The sequence below is a fragment of the Dipteris shenzhenensis genome, chromosome 32 (genome assembly GCF_047967505.1).
Source record: "Dipteris shenzhenensis isolate YYH24624 ecotype China chromosome 32, Dip_SZ_1.0, whole genome shotgun sequence".
Taxonomy (NCBI): domain Eukaryota; kingdom Viridiplantae; phylum Streptophyta; class Polypodiopsida; order Gleicheniales; family Dipteridaceae; genus Dipteris; species Dipteris shenzhenensis.
Window position 1 is genome coordinate 28973175 of NC_141627.1, and position 22570 is coordinate 28995744.

General features: G+C 43.2%; 1 protein-coding gene across 2 annotated transcripts; it reads left to right on the forward strand.

Moving 5' to 3' along the window:
* The first annotated feature begins 243 nt into the window (after window positions 1-243).
* Window positions 244-21905, forward strand: LOC147880571 (ARM repeat superfamily protein). 2 transcript variants are annotated; one of them, XM_087371228.1, is made up of 10 exons: window positions 244-662; window positions 1370-1912; window positions 9842-9907; window positions 10139-10278; window positions 11065-11191; window positions 17958-18109; window positions 18338-18473; window positions 20661-20745; window positions 20862-21130; window positions 21384-21905. In XM_087371228.1, exons 1-10 carry the CDS (start codon window positions 582-584, stop codon window positions 21579-21581), a joined length of 1797 nt encoding a protein of 598 aa, XP_087227354.1. In that variant the 5' UTR covers window positions 244-581; the 3' UTR covers window positions 21582-21905. The 2 variants fall into 2 exon arrangements, with proteins under 2 accessions (XP_087227354.1, XP_087227355.1); XM_087371229.1 differs by having other exon boundaries at window positions 608-732.
* Window positions 21906-22570: the final 665 nt, after the last annotated feature.

Sequence of the window (22570 nt, forward strand, 5' to 3'; positions counted from 1 at the left end):
GTGCGATGGAAAAGTGCAGGCAGGAGGGCTTTTTGCTTTAGAGAGGACAGGTGGCGGTGAGATATTAAGGATACCGGAGGAGCCGGTTGGCCAAAAAGCGCAGCGGCCAATTTGGCAGGAGGTCTTGAAAGCGGTTTTGGGCGGTCTGGAAACCGCCCAAAAAGCATGTTTTCGAAGCGGTATTTAGCTGTTGGGTTTAAGCGGTATTGTTTCAAGGAAGAAGCTGTTTTTTCGTGAACCATCTCGAAGAATCAGCAAAAATGCTTGATGTTTCAGCTCTTTCGACACAACCCATTTCATCCCTCGGCCTCCCTTTCATACCTTTGCCCTCCTTTTGATCTATCCACAAGCTTCCCTTATCGCCCACAATCAAGCTTTTCGCATTCGCATTCGCCATCGCCCATTTGTTCCTTCCCCCATGTTTTCTTTTCCTCTGCGGATGGTTTCTACCTTGGAGCCCTGGCTCTTGTAAGCAAACAAATTGGACCAACGTCCTTGGGTCTGGACCTCCCCTTTTTAACTCTGAATGAGCGAGGGGTTTACCCGGAGACTCCAAAAAAGTTTTACTAACATCGGAGAAGATGGCCGCAGAAGCCGCATCTCATTCTGCCCCCGAGTCTTCGCCCGTTGGTCCTCTTTCTTCATATCTACCAGAGCAGGAGGTACGATTTCCGAGCTTGTTTCGTGGACGCTGGAACTTGATCATCAAACGCTGAAGCATAATTGGATAAAGTAAAATTCTACTTGAATTTTGAAGGTTACGCAATTTTGTTGGTTTTTTTGGGCCCCGACGCCTTCTAGGCTTGGAGAAACGACATATTTCGACCAGTTCCAGCGTCTGTCGCTTTACAGAGACTTAATTACGTAGTGGCTACTTGATAATGAAACTCACTTAGAAGGAAAGAAAGGGACCAATTGAAAAAAAAGGCCATTGTTCTGAACGTCAAACGCATTTAAAATGCTTTAAGCGTAGCTTGCCTTAACGATTTACTTTTTCTTTTCTAGTCTCATTGCTCTTCTTCGTCCCTTTCTCTCATTTTCCCTCTCCTCCGCCCCGTCTCTGTCTCATATTTTTCTTTCGTTCATACCTCTCATTGTGCTTTCCTTAGTTTGCCAAAAGGATTTAGTTTGTAAGATTGGATATATCCTATTATTTATGAAATGCTTTAATACTTCGGTTTGAGGCCTTGTTCCAGTCACTCATATTAGATAAGATCACATTTGCAACATATTCTCTCTTCAGTCTTTTGATTGTTATCCACGAGGTATAAATCAATGCCATCGAGAATAAAGCTATGGACGGACAGAGGCATTTGTACTTCGACTGTGTTTATTTTCCTTCTCTCATATGCCTGGCTCTGCAATACAGGCACTAGAACTCTCTACAACAGTTGATCCTAGCTACATCATTCAACTGATACGACAACTTCTGCCACCTGTCCATATGAGAGATGTGATCAGGCATTCTACAGTAAATAAGCTCGAGAATGATCTGAAAACAGATGATGTATGTGGCAGAAAAGAGCAACAGGATACAAAGATTCAAGAAGTTTTGGATGAAAGAGCAAATGCTGATGCAAAGGGGTGTGAGCGTTCCCATGACAACGATCTTTCTTTGGTTGACACAAGTGCAAACATAGATGAAATATCCTGCAGAAGTGCAGATAACCAGGAGGAGTTATGCAAGAAATCAGATCCAGCACAAACAGAAAGGGTTCCTAATAGTGATAGAGGAGGAATCTCTCCATCCTCTAAAGTTAGAGGTGAAGATCAAGCAGGGGATATGCAACAGAGAGCTGTGGAACATTTGGCCACAGAACCTACAGCAGGCTCTGAAGCTCCAGAGCAGAGGGAGGAGGCTGGTTGTGTGTTGTGGGACCTTGCTGCAAATCAGACTCATGCAGAATTCATGGTAAGCTGCACATAATTTCTTTTGTTTGGTTTTTTGTAAAGAGTTATGAGATGAGATATTCCATAGAAGAGTGCTGACGTGATGCAACTGGATTTGCAGCTTTTTAAAATATGATTGAGAATCAAATGTTTGCATACTGTCAGAAATTTCTTAGGAAGGCCATGCTCCACAAAAGAGCTTTGAATTTTGTACATGCAAGCTAATGCATTAGACCTTTTGAATAGCAGAAGATACATATGTGCACATGCGCGCGCACACAAACTCCCCCCCAAAAAAACATGCATGTGTGTGTGTGCGCGCGTGTGTGTGTGCGCGTGTATGTAGGTGAGAGATTCCAGAGTTGTTACACAATGTGCACGTGTATATATATGTGTGTGTGCATGTGTGCGCGCAGAGGTATCTGGTCACTCTTGTTACATCCCTAGTTGACCCTAGTTAGTTGGACTAATTCATACACTTTGGAGGTTAAGGTCATTGGCGAAGGATGGGTGTTCTTAGAGTAATAAAGCTCAATGGTAGCTGAGGGTTGTGAGTTGTAATTTCCTTGATTATTGCAAATGGTTTGAGGTCCATCTTGTTTTGAAAGAGTGGAAAGCTTTTCTTTCTTTTGTGTGATGGAATGTGATCTTTCATAGCACAGATGGTACAAAGATGGAACGGACAAGGATAGACTTGTAGCCAAACGGTACTCCTCGAAAGAGGGGGTGGAACTTAATGAGACCAAGACCACCTTTGCAGCAGTAGCAAAAGGCACATCTGTGGGAACCCTAATTGCTTTGGCAGCTTAACACAATTTGGCTGTGGCAGATGATGTCAAATCTAAAATTTTTAATGGAAACCTTGAGGATGAGATCTCCATGGAACAACAAGATGGTTGAGTGGAAGGAGGACAGGAGACAAGCATGCAAGCTATAGAAATGATTTCATGGTCTCAAGCAAGCCTGCGATTTTAGTATACACAGATTGACCCGTTTCGAAGACTTAAAAGTTTGGAGAAGACCAATAGTGATCCCGATATGTATGTGGTGCAGACTAGACTCATGACTGCAAAGTCATAATGTTGTTATCTGTTAGTCAATCTCATCATTATAGGCAATGATGGCCCTCTCATAGCAAAGGCAGCATTATGTAGTAAATTTGAACTGACGGAGTTTGGGCTTGCTTACTTCTTTGCTACAACAGTTCCCCCGCCACTATCATTCACCTTCTCGATGATTTTTCCCAGTGAATAGAACGTGATGATAGTCGATGTTGAGGTGTGCACTTGATGCTGTTTCTGTTAGTGCTCAGGAAGAAAAGTAATAAAAGGTCCTTTGCCCTATAAGTGATAAGTTGAAAACGATAAATATAAAAGAAAGTCCTATAAAAGAACACTGTCTTATACACAAAAGCTTCACAGGTGAAGCATAGATTTGAACTAAAATCATAGCAGAGAATGAACCAAGTCATATATGTACAACAACACCCATATCCACCGAGTTCTGAACCAAGCCAATTGTATAACAAAAACCTCCGCTGAGAATTGAATCAAGCCAAGTGGCCTAGCGAAAAAAAACAGATGACATGACAACACATCCATGAGGTAAGAAGGAGCTACAAAGACTCCACTTATTGTATCATCCTCTTCCTCAGTTGTGTCCATGACATTCTGCAGGTCTTCATACTTCCCCTTGTGGTGATCGTATTTGGATTTGTACTGATCATGCTTTGATTGCAAAGTAGCAAGATCGGCCTGTAGGGGAAAGTAGCTGGGCCTGCATGTGTCATAGTTGGGTCCGTACGCGTATGGTTGGCTGAACCATGTGCGCATGGAATAAATTTTCCGTACGCGTATGGTACGGCCAATCATACTTGCCTTTTTTTTGGGGGAGGGGAACTTTAAAATTAATAGAAGTTTGAAGTTGAAAGTTTTGTAACTCTCTTTCATTAAATGTGTACAATGTATATTATCCTGTTGTTTTTGGTTGTAAATTAGGTCACGTATGATTCAGCTGCAAGGGCTGAACCATACTCCAATCATACTTCCGTAACCGTATGCCATATGCGTATGGTAACGTATGGAAAGAACTATGGCATGCGTATGCTCCAAGGCTGAGTGCCACTCTTGAATGTCGGGGCCTCAAGCTGAGACACCCTCTGCTCAGATGTAGCATGTAAGGTTAGTAGAGAGTCGTGTTTTGCTTGGAGTAGAGTCGTCTTCTGCTACAGCTTAGCATGCTCTTCTGTATGGTCGCGAAGCATATCCTGTGCGGTATATTCCCATTGCTGCCACTCAAGGGCATGTTGCCCCTTCAGTGCATCTATCTCCATCTGGTAGGCTGCCTCCTTTTGTTGCAGCTGTGCTCTCCAATGCTGCGCTTGAGCATCGGTCTCTTTTTCTCTCTCTGACTTCATGTGCTGTTTTTGGGACAACAGCTTATGTGTATGACCTGTAGCGTTGAAGAGGACAGTCCCTAACTGTGAGAATGTATCATCCATGATGCGTTGTTGCAGATGCATTGACGGCTTAGCCTATGCATACCTGCCATTGAAAGACATGCGATCAGCCTAATAATGATCTCCCTGAACTTTTCAAACACAGTTTGCATACTTCGATCTTCCACATTTTTCAAGGCGGCCACAGGTGCAAGATCATTGAGGCCGAGGTAACAAGTGGGAGGCTTGGCTGCACGGTTGTTTTTACCCAAGCTCTCATGCAAAGGAATAGTAAAGATATGATCTATCTCCTCCTCTTCGGGGTTAACGGGAGACCTTTTCCTTTTCAGCGTATTTAGAAGGCGTTTGTAATCTTCATCCTTATCCGACCGTTGAGAATGATTGCTCCGATGATGAAGCAAGATAATGGGACAACATATCATTCTTATGAAGAGAGGGACACTCAGTAGGAACATGCAGAAGACCACCAACAAAGATATAACGTGGACAAGTATCGACCTGGGCAGTTGAACGTGTACATGTGACATTTGAAGCATTGAAACTGGCTACTACGCAAGTAGTACAGGGTCGCCGAGGAGACATGAGAATTGAGGGCTGCTGGAGTGATAATTGTGGGGCCTGTATATTCGAAGAGGGAAGTGTAGGTGTTGGAGGCCCACGTAGTGCAACAGGAGTGCTAGGGGCGCCCATACCCAATGTCAAATTTAGATCAAATGGATGGGTGGTGTGTGGGGAACTCTTTGCTCCAAGCTCCAGAGACGTAGATGGTGATGTGCATGAAGTATCAACCTGTGAAAGATGCGAAGGCTTAGCAACAATGTGTCCCTCATGGACTAGAGAGCTAAGTGGATCAAGAGGTTCCTCTTCCCCGTGGACTGCAGCAACAATGATGAAAGCAATAAGCGTGCTCACCACTATGGAAACAATAGGAAGATCAACATATGGGGTCACCAGAGAAGAAGAATTGTAGGAGCATCTGAGGAATCATATGACAAAAGGGTCACTCGCCACTTGTGTAGACATGACTACCAGCTGGGTCCGAGTAGAGCATGTAGAAGTGGGACCCACAATAGGAGAGGCATGAAGGGGGGATGGTGGAGGGGTGGATCTAGCATTGGGGGAAAGAGGCATGGGTGATGGAGGCGATAAAGCAATAGGGGTAGGGGAGGTGGAGGGGAAGATACAGGTACGACAATAGGAGGGGCGTGGTGGTGAGATGGGAGACATGCTGCCACAATAGGAGGGGCAGCCTACCATTGATGGAGGAGTTGGGTAAGCCTATGGCCCACATGTGCGAGTATGTGTCCGACCTCGGCATTTGCGTGCAGTGGCACGAAAGGTGGTATAACAGAGAGAGGCAAAATCAAAAGACGTGGTGGTGAGAAGGGCATTCAATATAGGGCGAACACTCCGTGTGATTAAAAAATGGCCAAGAGCTGAATATAGGTGTGCAAAGAAATACTTGGCGAGGACATCTTCTCTTTTCTTTCCCTCCACAGCTTTGCGGCAATCTTCCCTTCTTCTACAACACATCCGGCCAGAAAGGATGTCAAAATCTGAGACTCATCATATGCTAGCGAATGGCGAGGATGGGAAGACACAAATATGTGGACACTAGAGTAGGAGTGTGCCGAGAGCCTATGAACTGAAAGATGTTGGAGGACATAGCATAAGAGTAGATGAAAGTTGTGCATAATGGAATGCCCACCGTAGGAAAGTCAATCATGTCGAATTCCTTGAGGCATAGCGCCTCGATCTCTCTTGGAGATAATACGGATGAAAGATGGAGACATGGATCGAGGAATGCCTTGAATACCACCAGAAGCTTGGAGGGATGATTGGATGCACACTCATCGGCGATGGGCCACTTGATGCCTCCTGAGATGCAGCTTTCTGATAGCAGGCGGTGTTTAGTCTGATCCCCTGTGATCAAAACTGGAATGGCTGGATGCACTATGAGAAGCTTGTGCCTGGCGGTCTTGATCATCATTTGAAATAACTGTAATACTGGGACCTAGTGCATTAGATGGCCTTGGGGCAGATGGAAACTAGAAGTTGCCCTTTGGCATTTAGGGTGTTGGTGGAGGGAAAGTCATTGAGCTGCTAGCTTGGGCAACCGGTGCAGGATGGGAAGGGGATCCTTGCGATGTCATGGTTGCATAAAAAGGAACAAAGAGGGTGTCTTTGGGCAGGTGAGGTGTGAACTAAATGCGTTTTTTTGGCATTAGCAAGGGGCAGACGGAGAAGATGGCAAGGAGGTGAGAGGTCACCAGCAGAAGATGTTGAGGGGATGCAAGAGACTGGAGGCGGTCAAGAGGAGATGGGGTTGCCAGAGGAGATGGCGAGGGGGGGGTAGGAGTAAGTGCAGGAGAGGTGGAGGGAGCTGCTAGCCTGGGTAACCGGTGCAGGATGGGAAGGGGATCCTTGCAAAGTCATGGTTGCATAAAAAGGAACAAAGAGGGTGCCTTTGGGCACACGAGGCTTGAACTAAATGCGTTTCTCTGGCATTAGCAAGGGGCAGTAGGAGAAGATGGCGAGGAGGGGAGAGGTCACCAAGAGAAGATGGTGAGGGGGTGCAAGAGACTAGAGGCGATTAGGAGGAGATGGGGTCGCCGGTGAGTGACGGAGAGGCTGAGCGGGAGGGGAGGCGACGGAGAAGCGACGGAGAGAGAGAGAGAGAGAGAGAGAGAGAGAGAGAGAGACATATTATGCGCGCGTGCGTGCGCGCGCGCGCACACACACACACACTTTTTTTTTTTTTTTGGGGTGGTAAATCCAGTAGCATTATATTACATGAAAAGAACATACATCAGGGAGTCTCCAAAGTGGAGAGTCCGAAACAAGAGATCAAAAACATAAGTAAACCAACTCCAGGCTAGAATGTTGAAGGTCTCCTTGCAGACACTATGCTGCGACGAGCAAGAGTGACAGACAACAGATAGTGTAACTGTAAGACATTTCCATAAGAAGAGCCTCTGCTTGAGTGGAAGCTTACTCTTCTATAAATTCTTCAGTGTCTTTCGCCACCAAGAGAGAGGCTTTCTAAGATGCCAAATGAAGTTGGCATGCAAGTGAATCCAAGGAGATGGCTGTAGCAAGTTGTAAGTGTTCTTGGCATTAAGTTGTAAGAGAGGGATAGGAAGCAAATTGATGCCCACAGGTCGCAAGCACCAGTCCTGTAATCTATCCCTATCTGCCAAAGGAGGGATCGGAAGGAAAGGCTGCAAGAAATAAGAAATTTTGTTCCAGAAGAGCCTGTGGTGCTTGCTGAAATGTGTATGGCATTACGCACCTCTGCATATGGTAAATGGATATTGGGAGGTCATATTGGGCAGATTTGAGTGATCTATAACAGGCTTTCCATTTGCCAATGCTCTGATAAAGGATTGGAAGAGGGTTCTCTCTCATTGACTGGACTCCTCAGCTCCCCTGCAACTCCCTTAGGAAGGAAAGTATTTACCGGAGTGCGGTTTTTGATCCTCCTTTGGCTCTTCAACAACCGGTTCGAGCATATAACTTTTGGGGATACACTATGTTGGTGATGTGGTGGATGATCATGGACACTTGCTTTCCTTCCCTCAGGCTATGGCTGCACACACACACACACACACACACACACACACACTCACACACATGTATGTGTGTATACGCACGTGTGTGTGTGTGTAGTGACTATCATTGGTCTTCCATGGAAATTTTCTTCTGATGTACATTTTCAGCTTACCTGCTTTTCCATGACTATCATGATATTGCAGTTTCAATCTCATGATAGTCACTTGCAAGGTTGAAAACCATAAACCCCATCACACATATCAGGGTCTAAGCTCCCTTGTAATGTAAAGTACTTTCTCAAACAAAACCCCCCCCCCCCCCCCCCCCCCCCCCGCCCCCCAAAAAAAAAAAAAAAAAAAAAATTGTGTAGTGACTATCATGATATTGCAGTTTCATTCTCATGATAGTCACTCACAAGGTTGAAAACCATAAACCCCATCACGCATATCAGGGTCTAGCTACTATGACATCCCCACTGATGTCATCAGTACCCAATGGTGGGTAAATGGAAATTACTACACACACACACACACACACACACACACATGTAACTTTCCATTTACCGTCCTGGTATGTATTAAAGGAACCTTAAATGTTAGGATTCTTGCACTTTCTGCACCCAAAGATCGCTGGGAGAACCTTGGGTATCACACCTTATATTTTAAAGTTAGTCAATGAGATGGTTTGTAATTCTGATTGCTGTCGGCTTTAAAAGGTTTATGCCTCAATTCCTCATTTTGAGAAACTTGAATGCCTGGCTCCTTAGAGTTACCCTTGCGTGTGGCTTACTCTATTCAAAAGGGATTTGTGATTTCCAACAGATTTGAAGACATATGTCAGAATCCAGTAATGTGCGCACTACATTTTCTGCAGCAACTAGTGGACCTCATAGTAACAAAAGCTACAGTTTATTGAAAATGACCCTTGAAAATGTTTTGAGCATTTGGATTGACATTGAAACACAGGCCTGGCACTCAATTTGCAAGGTCTCAAGTTCTAAGTTGGAAGCATCCTTTTTGGCAGTTTTAGTCTGGAACGGTTTTCCATACCTGAACGGAAATTTGGGTTTTTGAAACTCAGGCCCAAATTTTGAATTGTTTGAAACATTTCATAATTTCTAAATGCTTCCAGTTTCTGGTGAAAATGCCATTGGTGGTGTGCATTCGTTAAACAGGTGGTGAAGAACAGTACTGAAGCCTGAAGGCATCAGACACCTTGTACAGATATTTGTCATATACAATACATCAGCCTCATTCTCAAGGGTCTGACTTCTGGTAGCGCATGAGCAGTTCCTTAACAGGTGCTCCAAGTGTGGCAATTAATCTTTGGGTCCCTTTCTAGATGCTTCTTGCTTGCAAGTAAAAAAGTCAGCTCTGTCTCCTTTGGGTGAGCAACAGTAATTTCCACCATAATGCATACCATGGTGAATTCTATATCTACGAGTATGGATCGGTGTCCACAAACTCTTTGGAGATTCCTGGTTTAGGGTGGTTCTTTTGCTTTGACAAATGTGACTGTCTGTCCTTTCCACGTGGTGTCATATAGCTCATTTGAAACATATGATTCCTGCATTGAGTAGATAGGTCTATCTGCTTTTGGTTGCACCATGGTCAATCTAGTATCTCTGAGTATGGGTTCCGATGGTGGCAAGGTCTTTGGAAAATGCTTTTTCTAAATTCTCAGTGCTAGCAAGCTCTTCGAATCATCCTGATTGGATAAAAAAGGTTATTCTGGATACTGTTTTTGTTTGACAAAATTTCTATTTCAATGATTGCATTAATGGGAAAGGCATCTTAAAAAAAGCCAGGAAAGACAAATGCCTTTAATTTCTAAAACTAGTTATAAGCTATGGTGTCTACAGTGTCTTGCAGTGGATATGTTATTGCTTCTAGGTTTTTTGAAAGCAACTATTGGATTTGCTTTTGAACTTTCAATGTGCAGGTGAAAAATTACATTTTGGATGTGCTGCTTGCTGTTTTGAATGTTCCACATTCTGACAGAATACGGGTAAATTGCGAGTACCTTGTAGTGCCTTGTGAGATTGATGGGCTTCACACATATGTGGTGATGTTATAGTTTCTATTAATTACGATGGACATGTTGTACACTTGTAAAACTATCTCTGTATACTTTTGGAACTTTAATAGAAAAAACAGTTTAAAGTTGCTGATAAAACATCAAGATAACTACATATCATAACTGGAATATGGATTGTGTGCACATTTCATGTGAGTGCAGGAGATTTGCATAGGAATAATGGGGAATCTAGCCTGTCACGCGGTGCCTGTAAAGGCAATAGTTCAGATGCCAGGCTTAGTTCATGAAATTGTGCAAAATCTTTTTGTCGATGACTCACCAAGCCTCTCTGAAGCATGCAGGTAGTTCTACTTCCATATATGAATGTTTTAATCATGAAGGAACGTCGCAGTTTTCATGAGCTGCTGTTTTCCAATTTTCTCCCATAAAGTGTTGTGAACCTTTGCTGTTTACATGGAAGCAGTCGCTGTTTCTGGTACAGTTCTCAATCTGTAAGATTGAAGACATCATATTCTTATGAAGGTATATTGCATGTCTGCCTTATGGAAACAGTGTTACGTATGAAATTACCAAAATCATTAAACTTCAGCTGAATACAACCTGTATATACCAAGCTGGTCTCTAAGGAAACGTAACATATTGTATCTGTCAAGTCATTTATTGGAAGAGAACACGAATCTCTGCATCTGATGAGATGTACTGTTTGGTGTTAATTGGTTTATTTCTATGAACCTCCATTTTAAAGCCCCAATCCTAGCAGCGTAACATGCTGGAATCCTGATCCTGCTCCATCGCTGCATTATGACTGTTTTTTCTATGGAAGGTCGTTTAGATTTCTGCTTCTGTTTTCTTGCCTTGTGACTGCCGAGATCCCAGATATACTCAGACCTCAAAGCCATACAGGTGAATATATTAAGCAATGTATGTATCCATTGTATGGATGCAAGCTATATGATTGGATGGTTTGTAAAACCCATTCTTGATTATAGGGTCTTCAAGTTGCAGTTCAATGATAGGGCTGTCTTTTATATCATACATATCTACCAGTATGTGTGGTGATCATCTCATATTTGGCTGTCCCTACACCATTGTTGGTGTGGCAACAATGGCTAATTTTTATTTTGCAGATTGCTGAGTGCAGGTCTGCACAGTGAAGAAGTTGATAGCTGGGTTAAGGCTATCAATTCCGAGGAAGTGCTGGAGCGCATTATATGGATTGCTGCAAATACAATGAACTCTTTGCTTTTAGACAAGGTTTGTTAAAAGCTTGTCGGTTTCAATTGATTGAGGACCTGCATGCAATAGTTCTCCTACAACTTCTGCTTTATCTGTCTTCCTTTTTCCCTTTGTTAAACACTTAACATTCACAAATTTCTCCGAAATTTTACCTCATTTCTGTATCCTTCATGATTATCGACTCTGTTGACTTTTATAAAATGGGGGAATACCAATCAGAGCCATACTTATTTTCCGAGTTTCAGGGCAACTAGAGGCATTTTTCCCAAACTACAGAACATGGTTACGGATTGAATTATATAATGTGCCATAGAAGCATTTCTTCTGTTGAATTAATCTGGAATAATAACTAATTTCTTGCAGTTAACAAAAACTGAAATATACAGATGGCACCCAATAAAGATAATAACGTTCTAAATTCACACATGCCATGTTTGAGATTTTAGGGTTTAGAGATGTAGACGCATGACTGCGTGATGAACAAGGACCATGTCCATGGTACAGGTGGGCTGCAGGATATTTCAACATAAAGGAGAGAATTACGGGTTTCTCCAGGTAGACTACGATGGGACTATCGATAACTGAGAATGCACAATTCATAACTCTGAATACATCAAAATAATTTCAAATGCACGAATACATCAAAATAATTTTAAATACCCAAGGCGGTTTTGCAGATGTCCACACTAATGTGGACCCCAAAATTCAAACAAGACCTAGATGCAAACTCATAATGAAACAACTGGATAAACCCTTGTTGTTTGCAAATATACAAAAATCTGCCTCCCATCAGAGCCTCTTTGTAGCAAACAATATTTTAGTAGTAGCTAATCTCTTTGGGGGGACTTTATGATTTTGAATTCACTTACTCACACACTCTCTCCCACATACATGTATACGTACGTACGTGTGTGTGTGTGTTCTCTTAATGAAAGGTTCTTTTTACCCCCCCAAAAAGAAAGTTTGTGTGTGTGTGTGTGTGTGTGTGTGTGTAGATAGATAGTGAGGTGAGGTGTTCTTTATGTAGGCTTACATTTGGCCTAGTCTGGTTTTGTACCACGAAGGTAGATACATGACAATATTGCCAATGCGCATACATGCATTCAATATGCCAAGCATACAAAGCAAGATGTACTCATCATGAAGGTAGATATTGGTAAAGCTTTTGATGTAGTGCAATGGGATTACATTGTTTAGGTAATGCAAAAAATGGGGTTTGGGCCAAAGATGTGCAAAGCTATCTTTTGGCTATATCAAAATAGTACTTCTCGATGCATCCTTGGAGGGTGACCTCTCCCACTCATGGACACTTGGTGGATCAATGCGGCAAGCATGCTCCCTCCATCCAATGTTATTGTTGTTGGTTCATAGAGAAAGCAATGAGGCACAATGAACAAATCTTTATTCATGAGTGGCTACATATATAGGCAACTGCTTCCATGTTGGTAGATCCCAGATCCACAATCATCTCCATGATTACCTCAATCAGTCACATCCTATGATCACTCACACATCACACCAACCTGACATACCTAATTGATGAGTCACTAGAACCTTCTAGCACACCTGCACTCACACACTTCTTGCATAGGACTCCAAGCCCATAGGCACACACACACACACATACATCAATTTTGTCCTTCATTCCCCTCCACAAATTGATGACCTCATCCCTTAGTAGTAGTACATGGGATGCTCCATGGCTTGCCCACCATCATGTGGCAACACACATGGCCCCAACCTGTGAGTCACTCCTAGGATTCTTGGTTTACAACTGGGAGGTAGACAATGACTTTGTATGTAAAGCCCAATGAGTCCAATAAGGAAAAATCTAAAACGACTAACAATCATTTAAGGATGGACTATCCATGGCAGAGAACCATTATTGGCTCAAACACAAAATCTTAATCTAAAATGTAGGGCCAATGCCCTCCCTGGATGAAAGTCTCCTCATTGATAGAGGTCTTTGTAGCATCTTGTTCTGGTTCTTTCTTCCTAGACTTCCTAGTTTCCAAGAGCACAAATATATATTAATGTTGATGTAACTCTTTTGCTCTTTGTCCTTCATCTTGTCCTTCTTGGCATCTTATTCAATGTTGATATTTTCATCAATGTACATCTTGACATTTGCCAATTGAGTTGGCATGGAATTTAAATATAAAGAGAGTAAATATTCCTTTTTTAATAGTAGCACCAAGAGTATTAGTGAAAGCATGTTGCACTTCAAAAGTGCAAAACATTTGTCCATCATTTCATAGGTATTCCAAAAGAGCACATACTTTGAAACAATAACATTGTCACAATCCTTTGCATCAATATGATCATCTTTGGCTTGCTTGAAGTTCATCACATGATACTCATAAATAAGCATCATTGCATTCATACTTTGAAGGAAAACAGCCAATACTTCATCTTGAGTGATGCATATATATCACTTTGCATCTTCATGAGAGGGTCTTACCCAATATGTAGGGTAGTGTCTGCTCCCTTACAGAGCTCAATCAAAGTAAATGCACAGCAAACAATCAGTCAACAGAAAAAGCCCCAATTGTTTGGTTGACTAGTCAAGCATTAACAAGTCAAAACTGTCAAAATAGCAACCAGAGATAGCAGCAACTTGGAGGGCTGAATTTGCACAGCTGGAAGAGCTAATGAAGGGGCTTTTTATGCCAAAATAAAGCTTAAATACTAGAGAATATCTGACCCAGAGGATAGCTGAAAAAATGCGCCAGGTGGCCTATGAGAACTGCTTCAAAATCGACTGGTTTTTCTTTGATTTCTCCCTTGCTTGTGGACCAAATGCACTCAAAATTGAACAACAGCTAGCTCATAAGGTTGCCCAACTATACCTAGGAGGACTGGTTGAAATTTTACTTCTATAGGTCGCATGAAGCAAAGTTCATCAGGCAGTAATCGTGTCGGCACACGCTGAGAAAGGACAATTTCCAAAAACCCTCTGGAGTGAAAGTGCACCTATATGAGGGGAATCTATGGCTGTAAGGGTTTGGAGAATGGTTGCCTACATTGGGAGAACAAGCGCTTGGAAATTCTGCTCAAAAGAGGAAAAAATGGAGAAGAAGAGAGAGTGAGGAAGAAGAAGATGATGACGTGGCTAGAAATGGCTCAAGGAGGACGTGGTGGCTCTGATACCACATGTTGGTTCATAGAGAAAGCAATGAGGCACAATGAACAAATCTTTATTCATGAGTGGTTACATATATAGGCAATTGCCTCCGTGTTGGTAGATCTTAGATCCACAATCATCTCCATGATTATCTCAATCAGTCACCTCCTATGATCACTCACACATCACACCAACCTGACATACCTGACGGATGAGTCACTAGAACCTTCTAGCACACCTACACGCACACACTCCTTGCAGACGACTTAAAGCCCATAGGCGCGCACACACACATACATCAATTTTGTCCTTCAATTGTGTATGGATAAACTTACAGATAAGGGCAGGAATGCAACTACCAATTGGTAAGCATTTTGTGGCTCAAGTTGGACATGTGCTTTATCATGGATGCTTTGAAGTTTGGAGTTATATGGCTTAGCTGTGGGCTACATATTATTTTCACAATCTAAGCTTTTTCCTCTGTCTGCTAGAGACTGGCGTGACCTTTTGTGGTTGTGTCGTATTTTGCAACAAGGACAAAAAATAAGGCACGTGGGATATCCTATTGATAGTCTATTTCCTTAAGGGAGGAAAACTGTTGGGTGATGCAACACATAAACCAAAAGCTAGATTATTGGAAGTTCTGTCCTTGGTCCTTGCATGTGCATCTACGAATTGGTCAACAATCATCATGGCATACATACAATTGTACTTGCCACTTTTTGCATGGGATAAAAAGACATTGGATGCCTTCATGTCACAAGCAATGGAATGCCTTTGGAAAACGTGCAAATATAAAAAAGCTCTCTAGCTCCTGAACTTTGAGCTTCTTTGTTCTCCAAAAATTCATGGAGGCCTCAACATTTTGAACACTACTATCAAAGCTACCATGCTTATTACTTATGCAGCCCAAAAGGAACCATGGACGCAAATGTTGGCTAAAATATGCACTAGGGTTTGTACACATGCATTTGGCAAATTGGAGATCACTTTGTGGGACTTTATCATAGGTTCTTACCAAGGGAGCATTCATGGAAGCCCTTTCTCTAGCTAGCTGATTACTGATTGGCAAGTGATTCTACACTATTTATGTTGGTCGGGACGTCCATTTGATGTGGGCAAGAGCATGGCTTTGGAGAGTATACATTGGAGTAAGCTCTTTACCTTGCCCCTCACGATAGTAGAACCCCGAAAGACATACAATCTTGGCTGCAAAGGAGTCAAATATGTGCAGGATGTGATTCATGCTGATGGTACTTCAATGTCCCTTTCTACCGCAATTGGTGTCATGCTTTGGGCATGCACTCTCTGCCTATTTTGAATAAGCTCTGAGACTTCATTCAGTCCGCCCTTGCTAGAAATCACTTCTTTCCTTCACCTCCGGAGTGGCGACAGAAACATGTATAAATGGATGCTCAAGTATATGTGGTCTGTGGATTTGTATGTGTGAGAGCATATGTTTATACTATGGTCTACACACACTGTTAGGTGCTGATGACATCAGTGGGGATGTCATAGTAACTGGTCCCTGCTATGCATCATGGAGTTCATGGTTTTCAAACTTATGAGTGAATATGATGATATTGAAATTGCATTTTGTTATGTTTTTAGAGGACGAGTTTGGGCATGTTCTTGGATTCATCTAGATCTATGTACTTAGCATAAGTTATGGCAAGTAAATGGACAATGGAATGGAGAGATGTAGAAGTAACAACACTTATATTTCCGTCCACAATGGACACAATACAAAAACAATGTCTAGTGTCTCGCCCTCTAGTGGCAGAGTGCTATCTAGCTGTTCACTCATGTACATAAGTTGTTCTACCTCCTCGATGGCACTCCCAAAACACTCGACCAGCAAGCTTAGGTAGGCCTCATCGTTGTGCCCCACAAACACACTTCAAGATGACCTTCTGAACAGCCACAAATAAGGCAGTGCTTTGACCTCCTTGCTGCTCTAACACAGCCAGTGGTGGGGCCCAAGCTCCCCCTTTGATCTGTCCTCCTTGCTGCTCTCCTGGACATTTCCCTGCCTGCAAACCCTTGCTTCACTCTGTACAGCTGCTGCAAACAGGTCGTGCTTGCCATCCGTACAGTACGTGCAGGTCCCCAGGCTGCTAACATGAAGTTCACCACTGGAACTGGTGCGCAGATCTGCTCCCACCTGCCTCTGACAGACACGTGGCCATTCCATACCAGTTTTGTCTTCTAGGAGAGCTTCCATTTGCTAGGTACATTTTTTTGTTCGCTGTCCACATGGCAGCCTTTGTGCTGCCCATGTGACAGCCCCTTTTCTGCCTTTTCTTTTTTTGTATGCTGCCCACGTGGCAGCCCCATCCTATCATGGTTCACCTCCCACACACTCTCGTCATAGGGGGGCTTACAAATTGGGAGGTGACCAGCTATATTCCAACATTCCTCCCCATGCCTTGTCTTTAGTACAAAATCACTTGGAGGATTGGAAACTTGCCAAACCTGAGACTAGCTACCAGGCCATTCCAATGATGAAACTAATAGTCGCAAAGGGTTATTGACTACTGATTCCCCCGCCGTGGATACAGCTTATCGACTACTGGTTTCCCCATTGTGGATACAGCTTCATGCCAATCAGCTTTGGAGGTTAGATAAACCTCTCCACTTGTGGACTCAAAGCCAGCATCACATATGGAAGAATGGTCTTCCTCTGAAGCAAAAGGTTTTCATGTGTTGATATGTAAAAAGCTTTGGTTTGCATACCATCTAGAGAGGAAAGGGACAGAAGTATTTAGAGGTGCAAGGCAGGTGTATAACTTGAGCTTGCAGGTAATTTTGGAACATCAATTGGGGACACAGGTTAAGCAAGTTTTCTTCAGTCCTCTTTTACAAGAGCATAATGAAATGAACGTGGAGCAAAAATGTGGGAGTTGCTTTCAAGCAAGCACAATTCCAGATGAGAGAACTTCAAACACTATTCTTATTCATAAAAGAAGAAACAGATTGGAGCCTTCCAAAACGCAGAAGTTTTTGTTGTATACATACACGCCTTTACTGATTTCAATAGTCAGGCTTAGATATTCCAATGAGATGGAGGTCATGTTAGAGATACTAGACGATCAGAAAGTTTATGTGAGGTTGATCTCTGTGTTTGAGGGGTAGCAAATGAATAGGAGGGGTTGAAAAGTCCAGCCACACCTAATTAATTGGAAGGGTCAGCGTTGGAATAACCAGGGAATGACACTGAAAGTTTGAAATTTGAAATTTGCAGTGCTTAGTGAGGAGAATAAATAACTGTTGTTTGTTTCTTCATTTAAGTTTAATCTTCAAATGGCAATTGCTATGCTTGCAAGCTTGTAATGATCCCAAACCTAAAAGTCGAGACACCTCTACATTTGATTCAAGTCGGATCTTTATGGCATTGAGCTGGGACTGCACGAAGCAGGATGCAAGACAGCAAGTATGCCTGATGCCATGAGTTGCCCTTATAGGGATGTTTAAATAAATGGGAAACAAATTTTACTGCTAATTAGGAAATCGTTGCACATCAATTATCATGTTTTATATCTCTAGCTCTTTCAATTTGACATGAAAAAGAAGGAGCAGCTGATAATGTTCTGAAAGCATTGAAAGGGCACAATTCACTAGCCATTGGATTTGAAGAACGATTCTGTTTTTCCTTTTCAGAGTACCGAGCTGTTGCTGGCAATGGTTGATTGTCAAGGAGATAATTCCTCTATTCTTCTTTCAGCCTTGGTGCGTTTAGGACTGCCTGCTATCCTTACAGATCTTTTGGCTTCTGAGATCAATGCAGTTAATGAGGGTACATGTTCTCGCGGGTATGGAATCACCTTTTGTCTGCTGTCCTTAATATATTTCTAAGTTCTGAGATCAGTGCAGTTTGGGACAGTACATGCTCGGAAGGGTATGTCACCCTTTCTTTTGGAAAAACAACATACATTATCTCAAATGTACACTTTAATTGGATGTGTTGCTATGTGAATTTGCCTTTAAAATCTTTTAGTAACAACAGTATGCAATTTAAACAAAGCTCCATGGTGATTCAGGGATGTTGTACTGGACACACTCCTTCAAATAGCCGAGGCTCTCTCTTTGGCTGATGATATTGCTGCACAGCTTGCAGCAAATTTAAAGTTGTTCTCCCTTGCATGCCAAGTTATTCGGCTGTCAGACAAAGATGAGGTATATGATCTTTGCTTGGATGCCATCTTTGTTAGCTTTTGTGTCCATTTCTACTATCATCTCTGCTTTTATTAACTTCATCTCTGTAGTAATGATTTCTTTAACTGTAGAAACTAACTGTGAATTAGGAGATGTATTGCATTCAAGTAGTGGTCCAGTGCTGTTCTTCTTCTCCAGCTCCTCAATTCTACCTGCCATAGTTTCAAGCATCGTCTGTTTCACTATTGCCTCCTTTCGATTTTCTCCCATTTGTCGATTTTGTGCTCCATTACTGTTAGCATACACTTGAGCTCTTGTACCTCGAGCTAAATAGTAGGCAAATCTGTTCCTCCGCAGTTTGCAAGTGTAAGCCCTTGGGTCCTGTTGGAGTTCTGTGAATCGCCTGGTGTGTGTCTTTGGAAAAGGAGGAGTGTTTAGGACTGCCAGTGTGTAGCTCTTCCTCGTAGATCCATGTTTTTGCTGCTGTTGTCCTCTAGGATCCATGTTGTGCATCTTTTCTCCTGACCCCCCAACTGTCCTAACCCCTGGACTTTTTATTTGAGGGGGAGGGGGGGATCCTCCCAGTCTAGAGCTTAGAGGGGCCTGAAGAGCTATGAGGGTGAAGGGGGCAGGGGAAGGGTATGTTTAACGTCAAGACTGGAAGGAGGAAGTTGAGCGGGGAGGAGAAGAGAGGATAGGGCTAAGTGGAGAGGAGAGGAACAGAGCGGCTGAGAAAAGAGGAGCCTGAGCGTAAAGGTTGCGTGGGAGAAGCCTGAGTGGATAGCTGAGCAAGAAGGGACAGAAAGGCCTGAGCAGAGGAGCGGGCTGGATCAGAGACGCTTGAGCAGATCATCATATCCATTGGCTGGTTCAGTGGACAGTGGCTCCAGCGAGGCACGGCATCACTGGGAGATTAAACCCGTGATGGAGTGCTAATGACAATTGACATGTGCGGTCCTCTGTGTCCGCCTCGCAGTAGCTCTCCGTTGGACAAGTGCCATTGTCACCCCAGTTGACTGTGTCCCCAGGCCACCGAATGTAGAGGAAAGCTCTCCAATCCTCATGTGTGGGTCAATGCACTGGCTGGTCTATGGAGTCTCCCTCTCTGGGTGTTGGCTGCGTCGTCTCCTTGGGGACTGCGGGTCTGTGCAACCTCACCGAAAAAATTCAGTAATCACCCTTTGGCTCAGACTCTGACAGAATACAGCTCTTCTTTATGGGTACGGTTCGAATGGCTACATCGAGCTTCCAAGCATGCAAAGATGCTTGGGACAGTTATGTTGAATACTCCCTTTCAAGCATTCAAAGATGCTGATAAAGCATGCCTCATGTCTGCAAAGCTTGCATCACATAACGATAAAGAAAAGTAACAGCAGAATCTGAATGTAGAAATGGTGAAGAGGGAATCCATGAGTGAAGACGAGAAAGAAGAGGGGAATGGTTTGGTGTAGCAGCTGTTGGAGAAGCTAGTACGGAGAAGTGAGCTGGAGAATAAAGGGTGTGGGAGGAGGGGGACTGGTCACCACACGAGTGGGTAGGAGGGGGAAATAATCGAAGTGAGAAGTGAGGTGGCCACGTTAGGGGTGAACTACCCCCACGGCTCCAAGAAGAGCTGTGGCCAAGGATGTGGGAGAAGTAAGCAGGGACGATGTCGGGGAGGTGGAGGCAGGGAAATATTGCAAAGGAGGAAGTGGGACAAATGTACACCAGGAGCAGCTGAGCAAGGAGGGGGAGTGTGAGGGAGGAGCGAGGTCACTAGGAAGAAGCAGCTGGGGAGGGCAGGCTGCAAGAGAAGTGGGTTGTGTGTTTGTGTGCGTGCATGCTTGTGTGTGTGCGTCTACATGTGTGTGTGTTTGGGGGGGTGTGGCAGGGATATGATCTTTTTTATTGGGCTCGTTATTGGGCACCAATCATTTTATGATCGATCGATTATCCTGCCTTGCCATATAATGACATCTGATGTATGTGCTGGGTTTTTTTTTGGGGGGGTGGGGGTGCTGGGGTCAAAAGGGGACGCTGGAAGGTGTCATTAATTTGAGTTTCTTGTTTTGAGTAAGCTTCTGGTTATGTTATGATACGATGCCAGGATTCAAAGCTAAGTGTATCTTTTAGAGATTCTGAAAGTAGTACTATTATTGCTGTGAGTTTGTGGTATGCAAAACATTGTCGCATTGTGCAAGCTTGAGACTCTTTGGCTTTACCTCTTAGGTTGGACCTGCTGGTATCTCTGCAACAGTTCTAGTGGCTAATCTGTTAGCTGAAGAGGAAGATCTCATTCATGAAGTATCTCGTGGTAAGTTCCTCAACACTTCTCCCTGGACCATCCACATGAACATTCATGTGCTTGCTTTTCATAGCCTTCACAAGGTCTCCATTTTTCTGAACTAACTGCGGATGCAATTAATGCAGATGCAGTACTCATCAAACAGCTGCTGGAGCTATTGCCCTCCACTGGAGATGACCCTGGAGCACGAAATGCTCTATGGAGTATCCTGGCCAGGCTTAGCTCTGCATATTCAACAATTTATCAAGATCCCCATGCCACATCAGAGGTGCTACTCGTTTTGGCTGAAAGATGTGAGCTACTGCTAGAAGATCTTCAAGACCACAGGGATGACAGAATGGAAGAGTTAGGGGAGAGTGAAAGCTCGAGGGGTTTCCAGATGAAGCTTGAGACTGTATCCACCTTTTCATTTTTCAAGAAACTAATGTATCATAATTTCCTTGTCATTTTTCTTTCAGGCAGGTTGCTGTATGAGTAAATGATAGTCCAAGTTGTGCTTTGCGAATAGCTGTGTGTAGGTATAGGAATACTTGGAAGTCCAAAGGTGGAGGTGTAACTGATTATTCAGATGTGGAAGAATGCCAGCTTCTTTTTAAGGGTGGTCTATTAAGTCCAATATAAAAGTTTTCGTCCTTGACTATTTCTAGGTGAAGAAATTGCTCCATATCATGGAAGATTGGGCAGCTTGTCATGATCCTGATGTGGACAGTGGTATTTACAAAACCATACAAAGTTCTTCTTGCTCACTGAAAAGACGGCTCAAAGAAACTGAACTGGATGAAAGTCCAGGATCTGACACAAAATTTGAATCCCGTGAAAATGGGCAAAACTATTTTGACGTGTAAATTTTTTTCTCTGATGGTGGATGCACAATGTGCTCTGGTACACGTCTTGATGGAAAGACCCATTTACATGGTCGAGGATTGGGGATTCATATCAAATGAGGAATATGTAACATTTTCTGATGCCTAACAAAGCTTCAAGGTCAATGTAGAAACACAAACCCTGCAACCACATGCCTTGTCAGATGTCATTTAACATCACTTGTGGATACGTTGGTGCCACTTAATTGACAATAGACAAAACCCTCTGTTGGCTGCTTTCTGGTGTAGTGATTGTGGTACATGGCAGGAGCTTACGTGTTTTTACAGTTTTTTTTTGGGGTGGGTGCGGTGCGTTTCAAATTTTGCAAAATGTTCACAGCTTTCTACCGATCTACACTTATCACACAGCTTTGTACTGATCTACACTTACCACACAGCTTTCTACTGATCTACACTTACCACACCGGATTTGTACTGATCTGTATGGGGGGGGGACTTCAAAGTTTGTAATAGAAGCACGGATTTGTACTGGTCGACACTTATCACACCTTGTTCATGTGCAACTCTTCAAAAAAAATCTCAGAAAAAAAGCAATACTTTGAATGAGGCGGCAATGGAGACAAAAAGCAATGCCTGGAAACTCCATGAGGTGTCAATATTTAAGGTACAGAAGGGTTATTGATAATTGCATGCCTCTCTAGCATTCCTTCTAGACCAATAGAGCTATGGCTTTCCTCTCCTTTGTATACTCAACTCATAAGCTACAGTGTATGTGCACGTCTGACTATTCTGCGTTGTTGCTGTTTTGGGAGGGAACCACCCTAGAAGTCCTTTAAGCCTTTATAAGAGCTTTTAATGTATGGTACTGATGTATATGACTATTTATTCATTTCCTTATCCTAACTCCTTGATTAGAACGGGGTGTATAACAGAAAGTGTAATTGAGGGTTGTCTTGGAGGAGCTGCACAAATGCAGGGCTGGGAGGGAAATATCTTGTGTAAGGAAAGCT

Excerpts from the sequence above, each read along its gene's own strand:
- LOC147880571 (XM_087371228.1), top strand. The coding sequence starts at position 582 with ATGGCCGCAGAAGCCGCATCTCATTCTGCCCCCGAGTCTTCGCCCGTT. Across the intron at positions 11,192-17,957 it reads ACTCTTTGCTTTTAGACAAG|AGTACCGAGCTGTTGCTGGC; the intron begins GTTTGTTAAAAG and ends TTTCCTTTTCAG. Across the intron at positions 20,746-20,861 it reads CATTCATGAAGTATCTCGTG|ATGCAGTACTCATCAAACAG; the intron begins GTAAGTTCCTCA and ends CAATTAATGCAG.